Source organism: Vicia villosa, linkage group LG6 (genome assembly GCF_029867415.1).
Source record: "Vicia villosa cultivar HV-30 ecotype Madison, WI linkage group LG6, Vvil1.0, whole genome shotgun sequence".
NCBI classification, from domain to species: Eukaryota; Viridiplantae; Streptophyta; class Magnoliopsida; order Fabales; family Fabaceae; genus Vicia; species Vicia villosa.
The window spans coordinates 133,131,318-133,154,328 of NC_081185.1; the positions used below are offsets into that span (position 1 = coordinate 133,131,318).

Consider the following 23,011-nt stretch of genomic DNA (forward strand, 5'->3'; position numbering starts at 1 on the left):
AAAAATATATACATGCGGTCAGTTTGGTTTGGTTTTGAAAAACCAATCTAAAATATGATCCAAAACGAACTATTTTTACAAAATTACATCAAAACACATCCAATAATATTCAATTTTTTTGAATTGATTTACAATTTTTTTTTTGGATCGGTTTGAATTTGAACATCCTTGGTTATCTCATTCCTTTGGGCTTTTTCCTTTTCCATCGTCTATTTCCTTTCCTTAACTGGCAAGAGATCTCTTCTTTTTACAAAACACAATAAATGAGTTCAAATTAAAAATATTGATTAAATATAACTTATACGAGTTAACACAAAAAATAATTTACCTAAAAATCTCATGAGCAAGAAAAGTCTCTCTCATACCTCATCAAATTCTTCACTCATAGGCCATCGCCAACCTTATCAAAATCATAAACAACAATGAATAAAGGTGCAACCGTTCAATGGAGGGGAAGCCATTGGGTACCATCATAATTAAAAATAACCTCGAAGCAATTAATGACACCCCGAACTCATATGAACTTATCTTTCTAATTTTTATAGTTGAACGAGTGAGGGTAAGAATGTCTCTTCCAGGAACGAAACCTACAAAAACCCAACCCTTTTTGCTATCTTTGGTCTCGTGGAAATTAAAAAAAAAAGATACTCATTATAACCGTTCACGCACAACTTCTAACAACTTCTAACGATACCATTTTCATAACTTCCTCTGTCAAGTTAATGAATCTCTTCACAGGGCTGTTCTACTGCCTATTGAAAAAAAACAGTTAAAATTATGACATTAAGTCTTGGAGTGTCTAACTAATCAGGGGTGGCCCTAAGCACGGGCTCGCGGGGCGGGAGCCCAGGGCCCCATAATTTTAGGGGCACAAAAAAATATTTTTTTTACCCCTATATATATTAAAAGAGAATTTTCTATTATAAAAGTACTTGTTCGATTTTTTTTGAATACTTGCTAACAAAATTACAGGGGCACTGCAAAGTCAAAATTAATAAAAGAATGTAATTTCCCATAAATAAAATATAGAGTAGAATAAAATCAATTAATTCCCCTAAAATAAAATCAATTAATATATCCATAATTTTAACCACTAAAGAGTTTAATTGAGGCACTAAAATTAAAATAATGATATAGAGAATATTTTATATTATTGATAATCTTACTTAGGATAGTTTTTGTTACTAGATATCTAGCTGAGCAAAATTTAGCATTTTGTGAAAAAAATGAGAGGATTAATATGGAAAAAATGGAACCTTTATTTCTCTTTAAAATGATTGCTAAATGGGATCTTGTCATGCAAAAATATTTTGAACGTATTAAGAATAATGAAATTCATTATCAATATCTTAGTCATAAGGTTCAAAATGAATTGATTAACATGTTAGGTAATGAAGTCAAGAGTGCAACAGTCGAAAAAACCAAAGAAGCAAAATATTTTTCTGTGATTCTTGATTGTACTCATGATGTAAGTCATCAAGAACAAATGACTCCCATTATACGTTGTGTGGATGTTTTTACAAGTCCAATAAAAATTGAAGAGTTTTATGTAGAATTTTTGAAAGTCTATGACAGAACAGGTCAAAGATTGTTTGAAGAATTACAAAATGTATTGGAAACTCTTGGTCTAAATATTAATAATGTGAGAGGATAAGGATATGATAATGGATCAAACATGAAAGATAAACATCAAGGTGTACAAAGAAAATTATTAGATGTTAACCCTAAAGCATTATACACAACGTGTGGTTGTCATAGCCTTAACTTGACACTTTGTGATATTGCAAATTCTTGTACTAAAGCTAAAGATTTTTTTGGAGTGTTACAACGTATTTATACTGTATTTTCTCATTCGACAAAATGTTGGAAAATTCTTAGAGACAATGCGAAAGTTTAAACTATTTATCCATTGTCACAAACACGTTAGGAAAGTCATGTGAATATGCAATTAAATCTCAAATTTCAGATGTAAGAGAAGCACTACTTCAACTATTTGAACTAGATAATGATCCCAAAATTAAGAGTGAAGCTGAATCTTTAGCAACTCATGGAATTGAAAACTATGAATTTTTAGTAGAGCTATGATTATTTGGTTTGAATTGTTAACTGTTGTTAATGAAATTAGCAAAAGTTTGCAAAAAAATACATGTGCATTGATGTGGCTATAAAACTAGTAAAAAGTTTGATCAAGTATTTGAAAAAATATAGAGAAGAAGAAGGAAAATAAGTCTCTTTATAGTGGTTTATGTTTTGATGTAGTATAAACATTGATTCAAAGATCCATACTTGTATTCTTTTTGCACAATGTCAAATGAAAATGTATTTTTTATCCAATTATTTCTTTTGTCCTTATGTATTTATTGTTTTAAGAAAATTTAGGGGTATCACTCTTTTGATTCTCCCAAGGCACCCTTATTCAAAGGACCGACCCTGTAACTAATAGATAGCAGAAGTAGAAAGCTAAATCCCTGCTCCATCAAGAACTGAGTCAAATCTTTTAGTCCACTCCCTTCATTCATGATATCATGAAATGCCTACATAATAAAATTAAGCATTAGAAGCAATTTTAAGAATCATAATCAATCGAACAAAATATAAAAATAACATTGCAAAAAGATTTAAAAGTATACACAATTCATTCACGTAAATTGGATCATTAATGCTAGCTTAACCAAACATAGCAATATGGAATTTAATTAATTGATATTATGTTCACGAAATAACCAAACATAGCAATGCAATACTGACTTTAGTGCCAGTTCAGTTAAACTTTCTCAACACTAATCATGTAACTACTATAAGTATTTAAAAAAAAATAAAATTATAAATTGAATTTAGGTTTTACATCTCAGGCTTAATAAGTTCTCTATTAATAATCACTTCTATAAGCATATATCAGGGTGTTTTACTAAAGAAAAAAACAAAGATTTCATTTGCTGATATAACTTAGAAATTAATCTAATCCATATATATGTAAAGGGTCATGCTAACATGTGCCCTTAGGGCACATGTTAAAGATACTATAATTAGAAATCCTGTAAGCAACAAAGTATGAGAAACATTAATTATCATACCCCATAAACATAATATGCATAGAATCCATCAGAAACCATCCTCTGGCACTCAGACTTCAGCAATGTAAAATTCTATCTTTTTCTTGCTTTGCCCAGCTTGACCATCAACAATTTCAAGTTTCTCATTTTCCCCATTCATCCATTCGCGCTTCAAAAGAAGCGAAAGTGATATTGTTTAATGTTGTTCACTCCTAGTAACCATTGTTAATTCCCTAATTTTACCAGAGATGAAAGAAATGAAAGAAGTGTGAATTAGGAGAAGAAATTTGTCCTATTTATATAATTGAAATCAACAAAAATTGAATTGAATTACCTGGAAAATTGAAGAAATGACATTGATGATGAGATGAACTTGCATTGAGAAACTCAATTTAGAAGTGAACCGGCAGTGTTGTTTGAATTCACTGGTGAAATTCTATGGTTTGTATTGGAAAACAAATTTGAAAGTGAACATGCATATTTGTTATCACGGTTCCAAATAATTCATTTATGTATTGAGAAACTGAATTGGAGGTTTCCTTTTTTAGTGTTTTCAAAGTCTAAATTAATAAATTATTATTAGTATTAAATAATAATGAATAATAAACAATAAAAATAAATAGTAGTTAGGAATAAATAAGAAATTATTCAATAATTAAAAAAATAGAGATTATATTAGATTATGGGAATTAATTAATTAAATAATAATAAAATAATTAAAGTTAATTATAGGAAGTTTACTATTAATAGCAAATTTTAAAATGGCAAAGCTTCTAAGAAGATGACACTTGACAAATTTGCCAAAGAACTCATCTTGCTTTATTATATTGTATGATCAATTTTAGATTAAATTTCAGTTTTAATTCTCCTATTTTGTTGGACTCACAAAATTAATATTTTTTAAGGATGACATTTTGGCTCATACTAAGTAGATACCTATAAAAAAAAGTTCATAATGGATAGAGTAAAAACCCACAAAATGAATACATACACAAACAATTATCCATTAAAATAAACGGGTCTGAGTGTAGACACGTGTATCTTACTACTCACTCTGCCCCATACTCGCAGTACCTATTTATATAATGTCATTCATATTAATATATGAAAATACACATTTATCAATTTCTTTATAAAAAAATATTACTATTAAACAGTTACACATTTTAATAAAAGTGTTTATTTATTTTTGACTCAACAATAACATATAATTTTTTAATATAGTTTTAAAATTTTAAATTATATGATATTTTATAATTAATTGATTTAATTTTAAAACAAACGCGAATAAACGGACACGAGTACGAATATTGAGTATGAACATTAGTGTCCAAACGGATTTGAGTTCGGATACAAAGATTTTTTTCAAACTACGAGTATGAGAACGGTACTATATAGTACCCTGTCCATGATCATCCCTAATTTTCTTATTGGTGTAAATTACTTTTAATATGTGGAATTTTTTGATGATGTGACATTAGACTTATTAATATTTTTTTATTATTCACGTTATTTTTATAAACAAATTATTCATTAATATTTTCATTAAAATTTTTTAGAAATTCATATGGGTATGGAAATTAACAAATAGAAATTTTAAAAACATACTAATTGGGTTGATTTATATACTCAGTCTATTTCTTCCGCCCACCGGTAGTTGTTAATATGTGTATGATATATTATATACAATCAAATTAAACATAACCCTATGAGACTCCTTCTATACGCATTTTTCTTCTATAAGCTAAACAAACAGTTGCAAGAAGTTCCAAGCAAGAGAGAAAACAAATCAGAGTTCAAGAGCTCTTTACCAGAACAGCATGCTCCTAACTAGAGAGAAAACTCCCCTTACTAATTCTAATAAAATCTATAAATTCACGAGTCATCCTAATGTAATAACATACACCATTACATTTACGGTAAAGATTAATGTCACGAAGATAAATTCGTGAATCATTCACAAATTATGTATATCAGTGAAAAAAAATGCATATTACTCTCATTTTTTCTTGGTTTCCAACCCCACTTGCATTTTCTTGGTTGTGTCAACTTAATTTGGCGGTGCTTAGGTCATTGTTGTCATGATGTCATATTTAGGCGGTGATAGAATAATAACTTAACGCTTCGTTTAATATGCAGATAAGAGACAGGATATGATATTTGTATCATATTCTATCTCAATCCAGTGTTTGCTGACACAATAGGATATAATAAGTTAATTCTGAAACTTATCATATTCTGTTTCACTAATTCAAATTGTTATCCTGAATCTGAGCTGGGTTAGAATCCGACAGAATAAGATAAAAAAATGATTTATTAATTTATCCTTATAAAATATAATTTAAAATAAAAAATTAAATATGACAAAATATAAATAAAATTTAATTTGATATTAAATTAAAAATATTAATAATAATTTTTAAAATATATATGTATGTGATTGTCAGAAGGATAATTTTTTAACTTAATATAATATAAAAAATTAGAATTTTTAAAAATAAAATAATTATTAAAATTTTAAAAATATGAATACTAATTTTATTTTTTATCATATTAAATATACGTTCTTGCAAGGGTAATATAGTCATTCTTGCATAATCTCTTTTTAAGTAGAGTTCTTCCATTTTTCCTTATTATCATACCATTATGGTTCACAAAAATCAAAATTGGGAGAGAGGTAGAGAGTAGAACGTGAGTTGAAGAGGAAGAGGAAGAAAGTGGGTTCAAGCTTCATCATCAACTTGCATGTGCAAATCAAGAGTGAACCATTGAAGTAAGAGTGGTAATTCAACTTGTTCAATATCCATATTCTTCTTTTACCATCATCTTCGTCGAGTTCAAATAATCAGGTGAGTCCTAGTTAGGACCTTGGGGAAATTTGTAGGCTATAAACATGTTAATTTCATGATAAATAGCCTGAAAAATTGTCAGTGATATGATTATTGAACTTGTATGTACTGATTTCTATATGTTTTGGTTACCCGAACATGTTATTATGTGTTAGGGATGAATGAATGTTATTACATGTTAGGGATGAATGAATGGTGGATTGGGGGTGCTAAAATTGATGTTAAAACGGTGATTTTCGTGAAAATTGTTGTCACGCTCGCTCAACCCAATCTGGGGGTGCTCATCGCATCTACAACCACCTTTATGGGGTCTTCAAGCATGCTACATGCATGACATTTTCTTTCAATGGCGCTTAGCGCGCTTGGTTTTTGTTTTCTTCCCTAACATTATTTGTGATGTAACTTTAGTTTTGTAACTCGAAATGAGGCACAGTCAGAAGCGTTGGATTGCTATTCCAATGATGCATCTTTATATGGTTTAATATCATGCTTGTATGATAGTTGGTGATATGTGGTAAGCCCATGTTTGATTGCATGTTGAAGGTTAAGATTGAAATGCTTTGATAACATGTAAACGTGATATTGTTTCATTGTGTTAATCTAATGTATTGATGTTGGAATAATAATATAATGGTATAAATTTATTTTATGTATGATTCTTGTATTTATTGACATATTTGGTGTACACATGATTGAGACCTCTCTCAGCGAGCCTCAACAAATGTAGTTTTATTAATACTTCCCAAATGTTGTTCAGTTCTGTGGCTCGGTACGAAATGTTGTGTTATGTGAATAACCTGAGACTTTGTGATGTAGTGGAGACTATGACGTCTCCACTTCTTTTTCATGTTGTCTATTCATTCTGGTTGAACATTTGGATATGACTTGTTTGCGTATACTTGAATCGAAGTGTGCCTATACTACTAGATGGAAAATCACTTGGGGACTCATCGGAGATATCGAGCGATGTGCCTGTGGGGGTCTGATGCGGTGTATACCCACTTGGTGTTACAAATTGGTGTTATCGATTAGTATGCTTGTATTTCCATATAGAGGGATTACACTTGAATTACTCACCACAAGTGTGCTTGTGTGGCCATATAGGTGTAAATCACTTGGTGACTCACCCGAGGTATTGATTGGTGTGCTCGTGAAGCCATGTAGACGTTGTGCACATGTGATTCAGATGCGTTGCCGATTGGTGTACTTATGTAACTATGTAGGCGGATTACAATTGAATTACTCACCACATGCATGCTTATGTAGCCATATAGGCCTAAATCACTTGGGTTTCCGGACTTAGATTCTGATGTACTCACCTGACTCATTGAAAGCGATGTGCATGTGTATTCTCTTAATGTTATGCAATTGGGATATGGACTTTGAGTCCGACGTCACTCACCAATGGTGTGCTTGTGTGGCTTAGGGATGACAAAAAAATGCGTACCCACGGATATCTGCAGATAAAATCTGTCATGAATACGGGGAAATTAGCTTAATAGATATCCACAGATAAAATAAATAGATATTTAAATACCATTTTTTAATGGATATGAATTTAATGATATTCGTATCCGCGAATATCCGTATCCTTAACTAATTATAAAAATTATTTAAATATAATTAGTTTAATATGCTTTGTTTGTTCATTTTCTAAGAAATTATTCTCCACATATATTTTTTTAATGTTTTCTTTCAAGAAAATCTTTTACATTCCATACAAAATTTATTGGTCATTTCATATTTAAACTTCTTATATACTTCATACCTTACTTCAACAATTCCATCGTTCAACCAACTTGTACCACCATTCATTCGTTCAACCAATGACTCCCTTCCCATTTCTCTATTGTCTGTTCTTCTACAATACTCACAATCATAATGTCTTTAATTTTTCTATTAAAAAGAAAATGTATGAATATTATTGTGTTTTGTTGAAAAATAAGTAAGTTAATGTGATGAAATTTTGTTGTTAAAATAAGAGCAAAATATATGGATGTTTTAGGATAATAATTTTGTCTTTAAAAGAGTTGATTTTTTTATAAATATTTTTTAAAAAATGTTATCCATGGATATCTGTAAATATTCGCGGATACCTTAAAATCTGCGGATTACCCGTTTAGCAGATACCCGCAAATATATGTGGCGATTATGAATATCATATTTATCCAACATGATGGACAAATATATCTTACTACCCACTCCCATGGATATCCATTTACATCCCTAGCTAGTGTGAGAAGGCATATACCACTTCTGGATTCTCTCATACGTGGGTACAAATATGCATACTTGGTTCCACTAACTTTTGTGTGGATTAATGATTCTGGATTTGTGTAGTCAAGGACTCCCAGTTGATGTTGTGTGATTTGGTGATTCTATAATTTGATGGTCAAGAGACTTCCAAGCCGATGCTATGTGATATATGTGCATTTTCTTAAAAATGGTAAGTGAGGAGTTGGTTCAGAGCTTCTCATCACAGTACCTATTGATCATCATCAGACTCTGATTATCCATTCAGAAGTAATCATTAATCTTTTACAAAATGCATGTTCAAATTCTTTTGGGTTAAATATGTTTTTCGTCTCAATAAATTAACCAACATTTAATTTTAGTCCCTACAAAATTTTTCTTCAATGGATGATCCTTCTAAATTTTTTCCATGCATTTTTAGTCCCTGTTATATTTTAAAAATTTAAAAACTGTTAAATTACCCTTTAATTTTTAAATTTTTGAATAATTTTTTTTACACATGTTTAGAATCCTGTAAAATATTTATTTACCAAATTTTATAATCTTTTAAAATGACAAGAATTAAATATGAATTTTTTAAATTTCAAAAAATAATGATAAAAGTAGTGAAAATTTCGACTTAAAAATCAAATTTTGAGTTTTTTTTTCTAGAAACTTTTTAAAACGTTCTCAACATGTCTCCAAAAGAATGATTAAAAAATACATATTGGTTTAGCAATAGGGACTAAAACTACGTGTATAATAATTTTGTAGGGACCAAAACATGTCATTTGTTTTTATAGGGACCAAAAACAAAATTTGCTATTTTCTAGAGACCAAAAACATATTTAACCCAATTTTTTTTAATGAAATCAAATTTTTCTATGGTAAGAGGTTTCGTAAATATATCAGCCCATTGACGATGATCAATATCAATGAACTATAAATCTATTACGCCCTTTTGAATATAATCTCTAATAAAATGATGTTTTATTTCTATGTGTTTAGTTTAAGAATATTGAATAGAATTCTTTGTCAAACAAATAACAACAACATTATCACAAAAGATTAAAACACTCCTACAAATCAAATAATCTTCCCAATTTATCTATTATAGTAACCTCAATGTTGAGTTTATCTAGAGACAAATTAACAAAGTTGTTCATAGTTTAACTAAGACGACCACATCTCTAGCTAACTTTCAATTATGATAAAGATATCCTATTGTATTGAACACATTTTGCTTAATAAAAAATAAGTTTTTCCATTAAAAAAAGAAAGAATAAATAATTATGTCATTTTTTTCTAGTCTCTTATCTTCATTCATTTTATTTAAATTATTTTATCTTCTATCTCAAACAAACACAATTCAAACTTTAAATTTCTCATGTTTTTCTAACCTTCAAAATTAATTTATCAAATATTCATTATTTTTTAAATAAGTGACCCATTTCTTAATAGTTCTTAAGAAAAAATATTACACAACAAAGAATAGATGATGATCAAAATTGAAATAAATTAGCCTAAGATCATATCACATTCAATTCTCAAATCAACCCAATTGAATAAACGATCAACAAAACAAACAGAAAACCTGAGACCCATTCTTAAATCATATTCAATTCTTAAATCACCTGTGCAAAATCAATCTACAAACACCTCATACCTTATGCCCTTTATTTTTTCTTCAGAGTATTAAATGTCAAGTAAGATATTTTGATAGCAACAAATATTGTACAATTTGTGGGTCTCGTATACTAACTTTCCTCCACACACAAAAAATAGCAAAAATAAAAAACCTGAGACTATGTTAGGTGTAACATAGAAGCAAGAATAAATAGTAGGGGATGAATATTTAATATCTTTATGTTTCAAAATGAATAATGAAATGAATCAATTCACATAAATTTAAAAAATATGATTAATTATTTTTATTTTACTTTTGGTAAATTTTCATTATCATAACTATATAACAGATATAATGTGCATAATAGTAACTAAATGTAGTTAAATAGTACAATTAAGAAATAAATATTGTGGAACGTTTGGAGGGAAAATTGAATTCCATGATAATTGAATTTCATGATAGCTGCCATGCTGAGTGTTGTCAGGGACAGGTTGTAAATGCAACACAGAGCCTGTTGCCATCTGCAGGATGTAAATTGGTTCCTGTATTGCTCAACAAGTTCTACTCTCACCATTTACGACTTCACCAAACTTTCTCTTGTAGTTAATATTGGTCAACAAGTTCTACTCTCATCCTATCCTAGTAGCATGAGAGCCACTTCTTATCCAAAAGATTGAATATTTTGAATTCAAACATGTCTAGGACTATTTGTTTTTGTCGTTTATTGTAACACTATACTTTAAATATATAGTAAATAATCAGTATCACCTGGCTTTAATTTTATTTTTACAATTTGTCTAGCATGTGAGGCATAGGATTAGGTGAGTGTTTAGTGTTTACTCTAATTTTTATTTTTTTTAAAACAAGTTGATTAAATCTGAAACATAAATAAATAATGTGATTTTGAAGTTTTCATTTTGGTTTAAGTTGTAACTTATATGTTTGATGGTGATTTTGAAAATATTTTTGCATTTAATTTGGGATTGAAGTTTGATTTTTATTATAAAAATATTTTGAAAATATTTTTGCATTTGATTTGGGTTTGAAGGTTGATTTTTGTTATAAAAATATTTGAATATTTAATTTGTAAGAAAAAGTAAATGAATATATAAAATGATAATTTAAGTTAGATAATAGGAAAGGAAATGTGTTTGAAATGTAAATGACTAAAAATTAAAGGGTAAATGTTCACTTCTTCATGTTTTGTAGTAGAATCAATATTTTCCGTTAAAATGCGATTGAGTGTCTCTCGATAAAATTAACCAGCCAACAAACATTTGTTATTACGAATTACGAAATTCTAATTTCCTCATTGCACATGAGGATACGTAGGTACAGAATTTTGAAATCTTGGTGAGCACAATTACAAAAATTCCAAAATTATCTTTCTTTCTTTTTTTATCGCATACTAGACTAACTAAATGAGTCTCATTGAGTACAATGAATGTGAGGGGTGCTAATACATTCCCCTTGCATATCCAACTTCCGAACTCTAATTTGGTTGCGATGACCATTTGTCATTGTTTGTGGATTTTATCGATATTTTTCCTTTCCTTTTGGAATAAATAAAGTTCACTGGAGACTCGGGCATTTTTCGCGCCGCGACATGGTGAAAAAGAAAAATAATTAGACAACTCAAGATTTAAGATTTGGTACACCAGAAAAGTTAGATCGAAAAATGGTGGGGATCATAGTCGAGAAAGAATAGAAGAAAGATATTATGGATGTGAAAAAAGTAGGAGATCAAATCATAGCCTTAAAATTTGTAGTGGAGCATAACACCTTTAATGTTATTAGTGCTTACGCATCCTAGGTTGGGTTAACATAACACCTTAAGGTAAAATTTTGGGAGGATTTAGAAGGATTACACCAGGATATAACCAAGGAGAGAAGCTTTTTCTAGGAGGATATCTAAATGGATATGTAGGGAGCGTAGAAACGAGTTTTGAGGGCGTGCATTGGGTGGTATGGTCTAGGGGAGGGGAATGCATAGGGTAAATCCATCTTGGAGTTTTCGTTAACTTTAGATATTACATTATCAAATACCTAGTTTAGAAAAAGAGATGGGCATCTTATCACATATAAAAATGGGGCGACATGTTCTCATATATATATATATATATATATATATATATATATATATATATATATATATATATATATATATATATATATATATATATTTCTCATTAGGAAGTTAGACATTAAGATTTTATTGGACTATAAAGTTAGTCTAAGAGAGAACTTAAGTACCTAACATAGAGTATTTTTTATGGTGGAATTTTAAGGGTGAAAAACAAGGAAGTTTCCAACACAAGATCTTGGAGGGAGGGTTTGGACGACCTCAAAGAAGTGAAAATTACACGTGGAATAAGATTTCCTAAGAGAACATAAATATGACTTAAGAGACGTTGGGAGGGTAAAGAATCATGGTGGTGGAATAAAAGTTAGAAAAGTATAAGAAATCTAAGAATGAGACCAAGAAAACAGTGAGTGAAGCAATGACCTAAGCTTTTAACGGATTATACATATTTTTAGGAACCAAAGAGGGATAAAAATATATATAGGCTTGCTAAGGAAAGAGAAAGAAATACAAGAGATTTGAATCAATAAAGTGTGTTAGAGATAAACAAGGCAAAGTCTTTGTTTAGGAAAAAGATATAAAGGATGGGTGGAAGATATATTTCTATATTTTATTTAATGAAGGATATGATATCTTACTGGAATCTAGTAGTCTTGACATTAGAGAAGGGGATTGAAACAATAATTACTACTGTCAAATTCAAAAACAAGAGGTAAAGGAAGCATTGAAAAGGATGAGCAACAATAAGGTGGTTGGACTAGACATCATACCTATTGAAGTGTGGAAAATTATTAGAGATAAAGTTATTGAGTGTCTTACCAAACTCGTTAATAAAATTATGAGGTCAAACTAAATGCTAGATGAATAGAGAAGAAGCACTCTAGTTCCAATCTATAAGAACAATGGGATATACAAAATTGTGCAAATTATATGGGGATTAAACTTATGAGGCATACCATGAAGTTATGAGAAAAAGTGATTGAACAAAGACTAAGAAAAAATAATCAATTGACTGGAAATCAACTTGGTTTTATGTCTGAAATGTCGACCATAGAAGCGATTTATCTACTATGACGTGTAACAGAGCAGTATCGGATGGATCAAAAAGACTTTAACTTAATTTTTACTGTCTTGGAGAAAGTGTGGGATAGAGTGCCTAGAGATATTTTGTAGAAAGCTCTAAAGAAGAAAGGGGTTAGAACTGCATATATTTGAGTTATCAAAGATATGTATGAAGGAGCATTGACTAGCCTGCAAACACAGGGCAGAGAAATAGACGATTTTCCAATTACAATAGATTTACATCATGGTTCAACCCTAATACCCTATCTTTTTACCTTAATTTTGGATGTACTCATGAAACCCATCCAGGAGCTAGCACCGAGATGCATACTTTTGACAGAAGATATAGTCCTACTTGGAGAGTTGAAGGAGGATTTAAATGAGAGGTTGCAAACTTAGAGACGAGGTTCAAGAACCCATGGTTTTTCACTTAAGCAGGAGTAAGACAGAGTATATGGAATGTAAGTTCAACAAAATAAGAAGCATTTCTAAATGATGAAGAAATAGAAGGTGATGTAAATCATCGAATTCAAGTTAGATGGCTGAAATGGAAGATTGTTTCAAGGTTTCTATGTGACGTAAAGGTACCACTCAAGTTGAAGGGAAAGTTTTTATTGGACTACAATAAGACGTGATATTATACGGGATGTTGGGTAATTAAGAATCAATACAAGAATAAAGTAAGTATGGCATAGATGAGGATGTTGCATTGGATTTGTGGTAAGACTAGACATGATATATTAGAAATTAAAATATTAGAGAGAGTGTTGTGAAAGCACCTATAGTAAAGAAGATGGTGGAAAATAGACTTGGATGATTTGAGCGTGTAAAAAGAGGACCTGTAGATTATGTGGTAAGGAGAGTAGATCAGATGGAGAGAAGTAAAACAATTAGGGGGAAGGAAAGACCTAGACAAAAGTTATTAAGAAAGATCTTCATATTAAAAATTTGGATAGAAGCATTGTCCTAAATAGAATATTATGGTACAAGTTGATCCATGTAGCCGACTCCACTTAGTGGGATAAGGCTTGGTAGTTGTTGTTGTAACATAATAATAATAATAATAATAATAATAATAATAATAATAATAATAATAATAATAATAATAATAATAATAATAATAATAATAATAATAGTAAAATAACAATTATAATAACAACAACAACAAAAATAATAATAATCATAATAATAATAATAATAATAATAATAATAATAATAATAACAATAATAATAATAATAATAATAATAATAATAATAATAATAATAATAATAATAATAATAATAATAATAATGTGTTTATTATTGTTATCTTTGGGTGAGCGGTTATGACCTTAGTTTTTATTTTTCTTTGTTTTGAGATTTTTAAATACGGCATGCGTGTCAGGCCTTTCTCTATTCTCTATATGTAATTTATTTTCTCATTTTATTCTCTCGTATGTAAAATGAGTATTTTTATGTAATATAATAAAGAAAGAGAATAAGACAAGATCAAAGGAGAACAACAATAGAGGTGGAAAAGCATAAACCGCCCTTAGGTCTAGCTAAGGTTCTCTAATTGACTTGAGGGAACAATTGTTTTATGGGGGGCATATCCATATCATTTTATATGTATGTTGATGCATATAAATATTTTTTAATGCATGTAAATGTATGTTGATGCATGTGAGAGATGATTTATATGATAAATAATCAGGTGAGATCAAATTAATTCGAAATTATCTCAAAATAAATATTAAGTTTAACCTTTCCAATATTTAGCACTCATCAAAACTAATATCAAATAATGTAAGTTTCGCCCATAACGAGGTGCATGTTCTATATATGAATATGTTACGGGATATACTTAATATCCAATTGTTAAAACTTTGAGTTTAACTTAACTAAGTTAATTATAATAAGATTATATGTGTTTAGAAGCAAAAATTGAGAATAATCCACATGAGGGGTTAGAATAAGGATTTATTCATCAAATTGATAAAACTAGAAAGTTGTATTAGATACAATTGGAAGAAGTTCCTACCTAATAATTGAGTTTTGTGTAATCATCCTACCATTGAGAAAATCATCCAATGAGATTTTTTTAATCAAATGTTAAAGTTCATTTGGATAATTCCTAAAGTTGATTCTCCCACCCAACTAAGGTATTTTCGTTCAATCACACTAGTTGGCTCCCTATATAGGCTTGTGGCAAAGGCCCGAGTTGCTAGAATAGCAAGTGTTATGGATAAAATAATCTCCCCCCCCCCAAAAAAAAGTCCTATTATTGGTAAGCCAAAGCTTTATCGATTATATGATTAATAGGTGTGGTTTTCAATACAAATGGTATATATGGATGTATACATACGTGTTCTCTTAAAATATTTCCATCTTTGTTAATGGTAGTCCCATTCTAGAGATTAATATTCAAAGGGGGTTTAAGTAAGGAAAATCTTCTAGCCCTGTTTCGTTTTTTGTTAGTTGTGGAAGGGCGCAATGGTCTGCTTGGTGGAGCGGTGGATTTGGATCGCTTAACTAAGTTTAAGGTGGGGCGTTCTAGTTTGGAAGTTTCTTATCCATACTATATAGATGGCCGTCATATCTTGATAGAGGCTACAATGGAGAATATTTGGATAATCAAAACCACCCTCAGGGTCTTTGAAATTAATTTTGCTAAGAGTTGGAGACAATATAACATGAATTTTATGGATTTGATGTAAAGCTTCCTACATTGTAAAAAGAATTCTTTCCTTTTCAAATATCTCGGCCTTTTGGTGGGTGATAATCGTAGTTCTGAATCATCATGGTAGCCTCTAATTAGGCTTATTTCTATACGACTTCTTTTGTATAGTCATCTTTATTAGTTTTGGGGGTGGTTCTCATCAACTCAGTACTTAATTTGATCCATATTTTCTACTTGTTTTTCTTGAAATGTTGGTTAAGTTTTGGAAAAGGATTGTGAGGCTTTAAAGGAGGTTTCTTTGGGAGATGAATGAAATATGAGTTAAAAATATCTTGGGTTAGGTGGTATGATGTTTGTAAGTCTTAAATTAAGAGAGGGATAGATGTTCCTGATCTCTATTTGGTCAATTTGGCATTTCTTGGAAAATGACAATCAAAATTAATTTCAGGTACCTCGAGACTTTGATGAAAAATTCTTTCTGCAAGATATATGACTGTGGTCATATGCTCTCTTAGTGGGAGAAGGTCAACTGATTTTAAATCAAATTTTACTAGACAAAAGGGGGTTTCATTCCTTGTCTTTGATCATGTCGTCCAAGATGACTCATTTGTGGAAAGTGAGACCAAAAAAGTGGGGAATGATCAACTCACTTCTTTTAGGATGACCCTAGGTTGGGTCTAATTCTGTTGAGAGTCTATTTTCCTGAAAACTTTCATATTTCTATTCAACATAATCGTAAAGTTGGGTACTTAGTTAATTGGAGGACATGATACTGCTTTAGGATCTTAGGTGGAGAAGGAGGCTCTTTGTATGAGAAAAAGAGTTGGTAAACGACTTTCATTTAGTTACTCATGGTACTTTTTCCCCCGAAAAGGATCTTTGGTAGTCGATTATATACCAAGTGTGAAAACCTCTACTAGTAGAATTGCTCATTCTTTGCCTAGTATTTGGAATAGCTAGATTCCCTATAATGTGATTGTCTTGTCACGATAACTCCTCTAGGATATGATCCCCACGAGAGAGAAACTTTTCAAACGTTATGTCTTTCTAAACCTAGAAGGAATCTCATGCACTCTTTGTATCTTCAATCCTTAGGGTCAACTTTTTATCTCTTTATTACTTTTGGGTGTGGCACCTAGTTTGTGGTATATGGTTTTTAGGTGGTTTGGGTGGGATTTGGTTCTTCGTAGAGACCTCTCATCATAACTTGAGGTTACTAGATCGTTCAGGATTAAGTCTAGGCATATAGTCAGTTTGACAATGACTTAACACTCCATGGTATGGTTTATTTGAAAATCCCATAATGATTCTAAATTTTTTATTGGGTTCGACCATGACCGTGGAGGATTTTGTCTGTAGGAGAAAATTCTCTTCCAAAAAGTGGCATTTTGGTGAGACTTTTGACTGCGTTCACACCTTCTATGAGTGATTGAGGAACCTTATCTTCAGCTTAAACCGATAACATGTTGAAAGTCAGTTGTCTCAATTAGTGATCTAATAAATTGTTGTTTTTTTTTCTATTAGGTGTTGGCCATCCGAAGCTAATCTCCTGACTTTTTTGCAGAGATGTCTTTGATTTTTTATTCTTTCGTATTAATAGATCAAAATGAACACGATACTGGTGAATTCTCATTGAAATATAATAGTTATAAGCTAGGTTCTTATATATAAACATGGTGACTTGCACCATAAGTAAGCTAGACCCTAGCACACTATATTAGAGCTTTTAGTGTGTAACTAATCCTAACAACCAACTAACTATATTCTTACTGATTTTCAAGTTAGTTAGTGATATATGGATTGATTATCATCATGTTTTTAGATTGACATGGTTTGCATGATTCAATATCCCCCCACAAGTTAAAGGTTGATAGATGTTTATCATCTTCAACTTGACTAACAAAGCATGAAATGGTTGAGGATGGAGAGATTTTGTGAACAAATCTGCAAGTTGGTCTTTGGACTTAATAGGAAGTAGCTTTACGACTCTTTGGCTTTGCTTCCCTCAAACTATGGGGCAGTCGAATTCCAAGTGTTTCTTGAATTCATGAAAGACGGGATTCGAAGCAATGTGCAACGTGCTTTGATTATCACAATTGATAATAAGATTTTTAGTACGTGTGACATGTAAAACTTTCATGAGGTATAAGAGCCATTGGAGTTCACATGTGGTAGCTGCAAGGGCTCTATACTCAGCTTCAGATGAAGAACGTGACACAATCAATTGCTTCTTTGTTCTCCATGAAATGAGGGATCGACCAAGGAAGAAGCACTGGCCAGAGATAGACCTGCGTGTATCAATGCAAATAATGAATGATCTGAAGAGGCTTGTTTGTAATTATGCTCAACAAGGAATGTTGTGAGCCTTTCGTACCATCTTCTACTGGCTTGCTTAATCCCATATAAGGATTTAACAACCTTACAAACTTGGTTAGGCTTGCTTGTGGAAACTCCAGAAACTCCAGGAGGGATTATCATATATATATATATATATATATATATATATATATATATATATATATATATATATATATATATATATATATATATATATATATATATATATATATATATATATATATATATATATATATATATATATATATATATTCTCCTTAATTTCTTCATGTAAAAATGCATTATTGGCATCGAGCTGATGAATATGCCATTGTTTGTATGAAGCTAAAGCAATAATAAATAATCAAGACCCTTAATTTGATTATATCCTTTAGCTACTAATTGTGTCTTAAATCTGTCAATAGAACCATCAACAATGTATTTAATCTTGTAAACCCATCTGCAGCCTATTAGTTTAACACCTGGTGGGAGATCAACAATCTTCCAAGTGCTAGTCTTTTCAAGGGCTGGAAGTTTAAGTTGCATGGCTTGCTTCCAACATTCATGTTTGGATGTCTCGGTGTATGTTTTAGATTCAATGTTGAAAACCAAAGACAATGCATAATGGGAATATGAAGGTGACAAATATTCATATGAAATGTAATTTGACAATGGATAAGAAATACATTGGGAAGCTTGATTTGAAGTAATAAGAGAATTACATATATAATCTTGCAGGTAAGAGGAAACATGTCTCATTCTTGAAGAGGTTCTAGGAGGTGGAGGTTCATGAGCAGCAATTACTAGAGTAGAGGGTGGATCATTTGCTAAAGTAGAACGCGGGTTTGTGTGAGCAATCTGGTCATAAATGATGTTAGCTTGGTCATCAGGGATGTTAGGTATGTTATTTGTGTTGATGCATGGAGAGTGGTCAGGTGATGATGGTGTGGGATTGTGAAATGTATCATCATGTGCATTTGTGTTAGGTTAGTGTGTGGAAATTTCAGGTGAAGTGGATGTGGTTTGATTAGGAGAGTTTTTATCAGATTTGGATGGAAAATATGACCAAGAAGTATGTAGTGTTTGGTTGGTGGATTTGTATGGTAAAATATGTTCATGAATGATAACATTTCTTGAGACAAAGATCTCATTTTTATGAAAGTCGAGTAAGATGTAACATTTTATACCATGTTTATATCCTAGGAATATAGATTTCCTAGCTCGATGATCTAGCTTAGTTCTATGAGCTTGGAGTGTAGATGCATAGCATAAGGATCCAAAGATATTGAAGGTGTCTAAGTCAGATATTTTGTTGTGTTGGTAAGATGATATATCATGGAGAATGTGTGTTGGTACTCTATTGATGATAAATGTTGCAAATTGAAGGGCTTGGGACCAATATGTTCTTGGTAGTTTGTTGAGGATTTTCAACATAGAACCTGTGATGCATAATACCTTTAAATATATAAAATTGGTGTCACACGAACTCAAATTCATTATCTGACCTGAAAGTTTGGGGAGTGATGTATAGATGATTATCATATTTTAGATTAACATGGTTTGCATGGTTCAATATTTAGCATGACTTAGTTATTGGTTTTAGCACTTATTTTTATTGTCTGTTTTACTTCGTTTATTTACTCAAGAAAGATACCTTTGGTATCTTTTGTTTAGCCCCATGTATTCAAAATATGTTTTCAAAGGAGTCAACAATAGGGATGACAACAGGTCAGATCGGGTGCGGGTTTCACATTATCCAAACTCGCACTCGAATTCGAACCCAAACTCAAATGCTGTTTTAGTGGCAAAATAACACTCACGCTCATACCTGTTGGATTCAGATTTTTTCACCCAAACCCGAACACACAGCAAAATATATAAAATATATTTTTTCTACTATTTTCCTACAACTTTTCACAACATATTATATATATATATATATATATATATATATATATATATATATATATATATATATATATATATATATTTATATATATATATATATATATATATATATATATATATATATATATATATATATATATATATATATATATATATATATATATATATATATATATATATATATATATATATATATATATAAGCAAGTGTGAATTCGAGTTTCTCAAATTTTCATCTGTTGACTCATGTTCGAGTGCGGGTGGGCCCGTGGATGCGTGTCTGCCATCCCTAGTCAACATTTGTTTGGAGTATTTAGCCCGGAATAGCACCATATTTTTTACTCACTTGGGCAGGTCGAAAGCAACACCAAATTAATATTCAACTATGTATATATGCAATAAATATATCTCAACCCTCCTATACGTGCACTAATTAAGTTTTCTTTTTATAGTAGTAATTGAGTTTTAATTTCCATGTGAGAATTTACGTATAAATTAATTTCATATATTTGTAATTTATCTAGTATATTAAAAAATACAAATTAACTTTCTTTCATAATCACGGAAAATTTGTACAAAATTGAATTAAAAAAAATAAAAAAATATTTAGATAAACATAACACATCATCATACACATAATTAATTATTATTTTTTTAAAAATAAAATTATATCTCTCCTCCATAATTACAAATATCTCATGATTCTAATTAAAAACAAAATTAAATTAAATTTTTTTTTTCTTATTGCTTGTTCCTAAAAGTATAGATTTAAGTTTGTTTTCATGCAAGTATTTTTCAAAAAAATTGTCACTTATTTCAAAATTTTGAAGTTATTTTAATTTAAGTATTTTCGTTTTTCAAATTGTAACATCTTTTGTCTTACAAATCAATTATCTAAAAATAGAGATCAGACCCGCATCCGCGGGGCCCACCCGTACCCGAATCCGAGTCAATTGGTGAAAATTCGAATTGACTGAGTTTGAGTTCGAGTGTCACCCGATATTTCAGGTGTGAATTTGGGTAGTGTGAAATCTGTACCCGAAATCACACCCGCTATATATATATATATATATATATATATATATATATATATATATATATATATATATATATATATATATATATATATATATATATATATATATATATTATTGCGGGTTCGGGTTTGGGTGAAAAAACCTGAACCCAAAGGGTGTGGACGTGGGTGTTATTTTGCCACTCAAACAACATTTGGGTTTGAATTTAAATTCAAATGTCGATTTCGAATGCAGATTTGAGTAATATGAAACTTACACCTAACCCAATCCGTTACCATCCCTATCTAAAAACGAATTGGACCTAATATACAAATTCAATACAGTGTCAGAGTCTATTATGTGGACCATTTTGTAAAGATGAATTATAAAAGCACCACTTGAAGTTATTAGTTTTTACCTTTTCATTTATAATAGTAAATATGTTAATTTATTAAAGTTCATTGATATATTTTATCCATTTAGTTATAACATCTTGAATTGAAGGTTGAACCCCATGGGGCCATATCATATGATGAAAGAAAAAGAGGAAAAAACATAAAAAGTACAAAATTAAATAAACTCATAAATTGCTTGCATTACTTGCAAAAAGGACACATTACAACTTACAAAAGTTACCACTAATTTTCAATAATACTAATAAATAATAAACAAGAAATGCTAGCTAGCTAGAATACTTTAACGATAACAACACATCCACTGAAAATAAAGAGTAACAATTTCAAAGAAACAAAGAAAAAAACCATGCAAGTTTAGTTGAACGTTGATGATCTTAAGGGAAAGGAAGAACACCATTTCCACCACCAACACCACTTCCAAGTCCACCACCACCAATACCAGTTCCAAGCCCACCACCACCACCTCCACCACCAAGTCCGCCTAAACCACCTAAGCCAGCACCACCACCACCAAGTCCACCACCACCACCTAAATCACCACCAATACCACCTCCGATCCCACCGAAAGGTATTCCGTTGTTTCCTACTCCATAAAAACCACCACCGTATGTCATAAAGTTCTTCTGGTCCTTGAGACCAGCATCACTTGGTACATCTCTTGCACTTGTTGTAGCAACAACAACAAGAGCAAGAACCAACAAAAACATACACCACTTAGCCATATCCCTCTCTTTCTCTCCCACTTCCTAGGAATGTATATCTTATATGATAACTGCACTCACTCACTCACTCTCTCTTACCCTGAGTAGTTGTGTGGCGAAGTGTGGTTGGGGGAGTGTCTTTTTATAGGGAAAATACTAAGACCTGATTGGTGAGAGGGTAGTTGAGCATGGTAAATGAAATTTATTGCCATTGCAGAACTTTGCTATAGCTGTCACCTTATCACAGACACGTTATTATACCAGCAATAATTTTCGCAAACTGGAGTATATACTTACCCTAATATACGTATGTGTATGTATAATTTTGAGCAGCTATGCTATCTTTACACTCATTTTTCCATACACAGTATCTTACATCCAAAATTTTAACGAAAAGAATACTTTCTGCACAAAATTCAAAGCAAAATAAATTATTTTAAAAAGAGAAATTATAAGCTTACATTGTTTTGTTACACCACACCGTATTTTCATACGTATAAGACCTATTTTTTAATAATTTATCTTGTTTCGAATTTTGTATAATAAGATTTTGCTTTGTTAAAATTCGTATAAGACCTATTTTTTAATAATTTATCTTGTTTCGAATTTTGTATAATAAGATTTTGCTTTGTTAAAATTCTGGGTGTAATATAAGGGTGTATGAAAATAAATTATAAGAATAGCATAACTCTTTTAAAAATATAAATTATACATACACATATCAAAAACATATAAAAAATACGGTGTTGGAGTCATAAAATGGTATAAACTTATCCTATCTCAATTTTGAGTGGATCAAAGATGGTAACTTATAGTTATGTGCAGGACCTTACTTTTGCTTTAGGGTGAAGTTAAATTGATCTAGTTAGATAGATTGATATTGAATTTGATTAAAGTAATATAATATTGCAAAAAAAAAAAACTTGTTAGAATTTTTTTAAAAAAAATATTGGCTAACAAAATTATAGAGGCACTACAGAGTCAAAATTAATAAAAGAACATAATTTTCCAAAAATAAAATATAGAGTAAAATAAAATCACTTAATTCCCCTAAAATAAAATCAATTAA

At 30.5% G+C, this 23,011-nt stretch overlaps 1 protein-coding gene across 1 annotated transcript; it reads right to left on the reverse strand.

The window, feature by feature from the left end:
• Nucleotides 1-21,402: 21,402 nt before the first annotated feature.
• Nucleotides 21,403-22,046, reverse strand: LOC131610062 (uncharacterized). Its single transcript, XM_058881931.1, has one exon. It carries the CDS (start codon nucleotides 21,961-21,963, stop codon nucleotides 21,616-21,618), a length of 348 nt encoding a protein of 115 aa, XP_058737914.1. The 5' UTR covers nucleotides 21,964-22,046; the 3' UTR covers nucleotides 21,403-21,615.
• Between the last annotated feature and the right edge of the window lie 965 nt (nucleotides 22,047-23,011).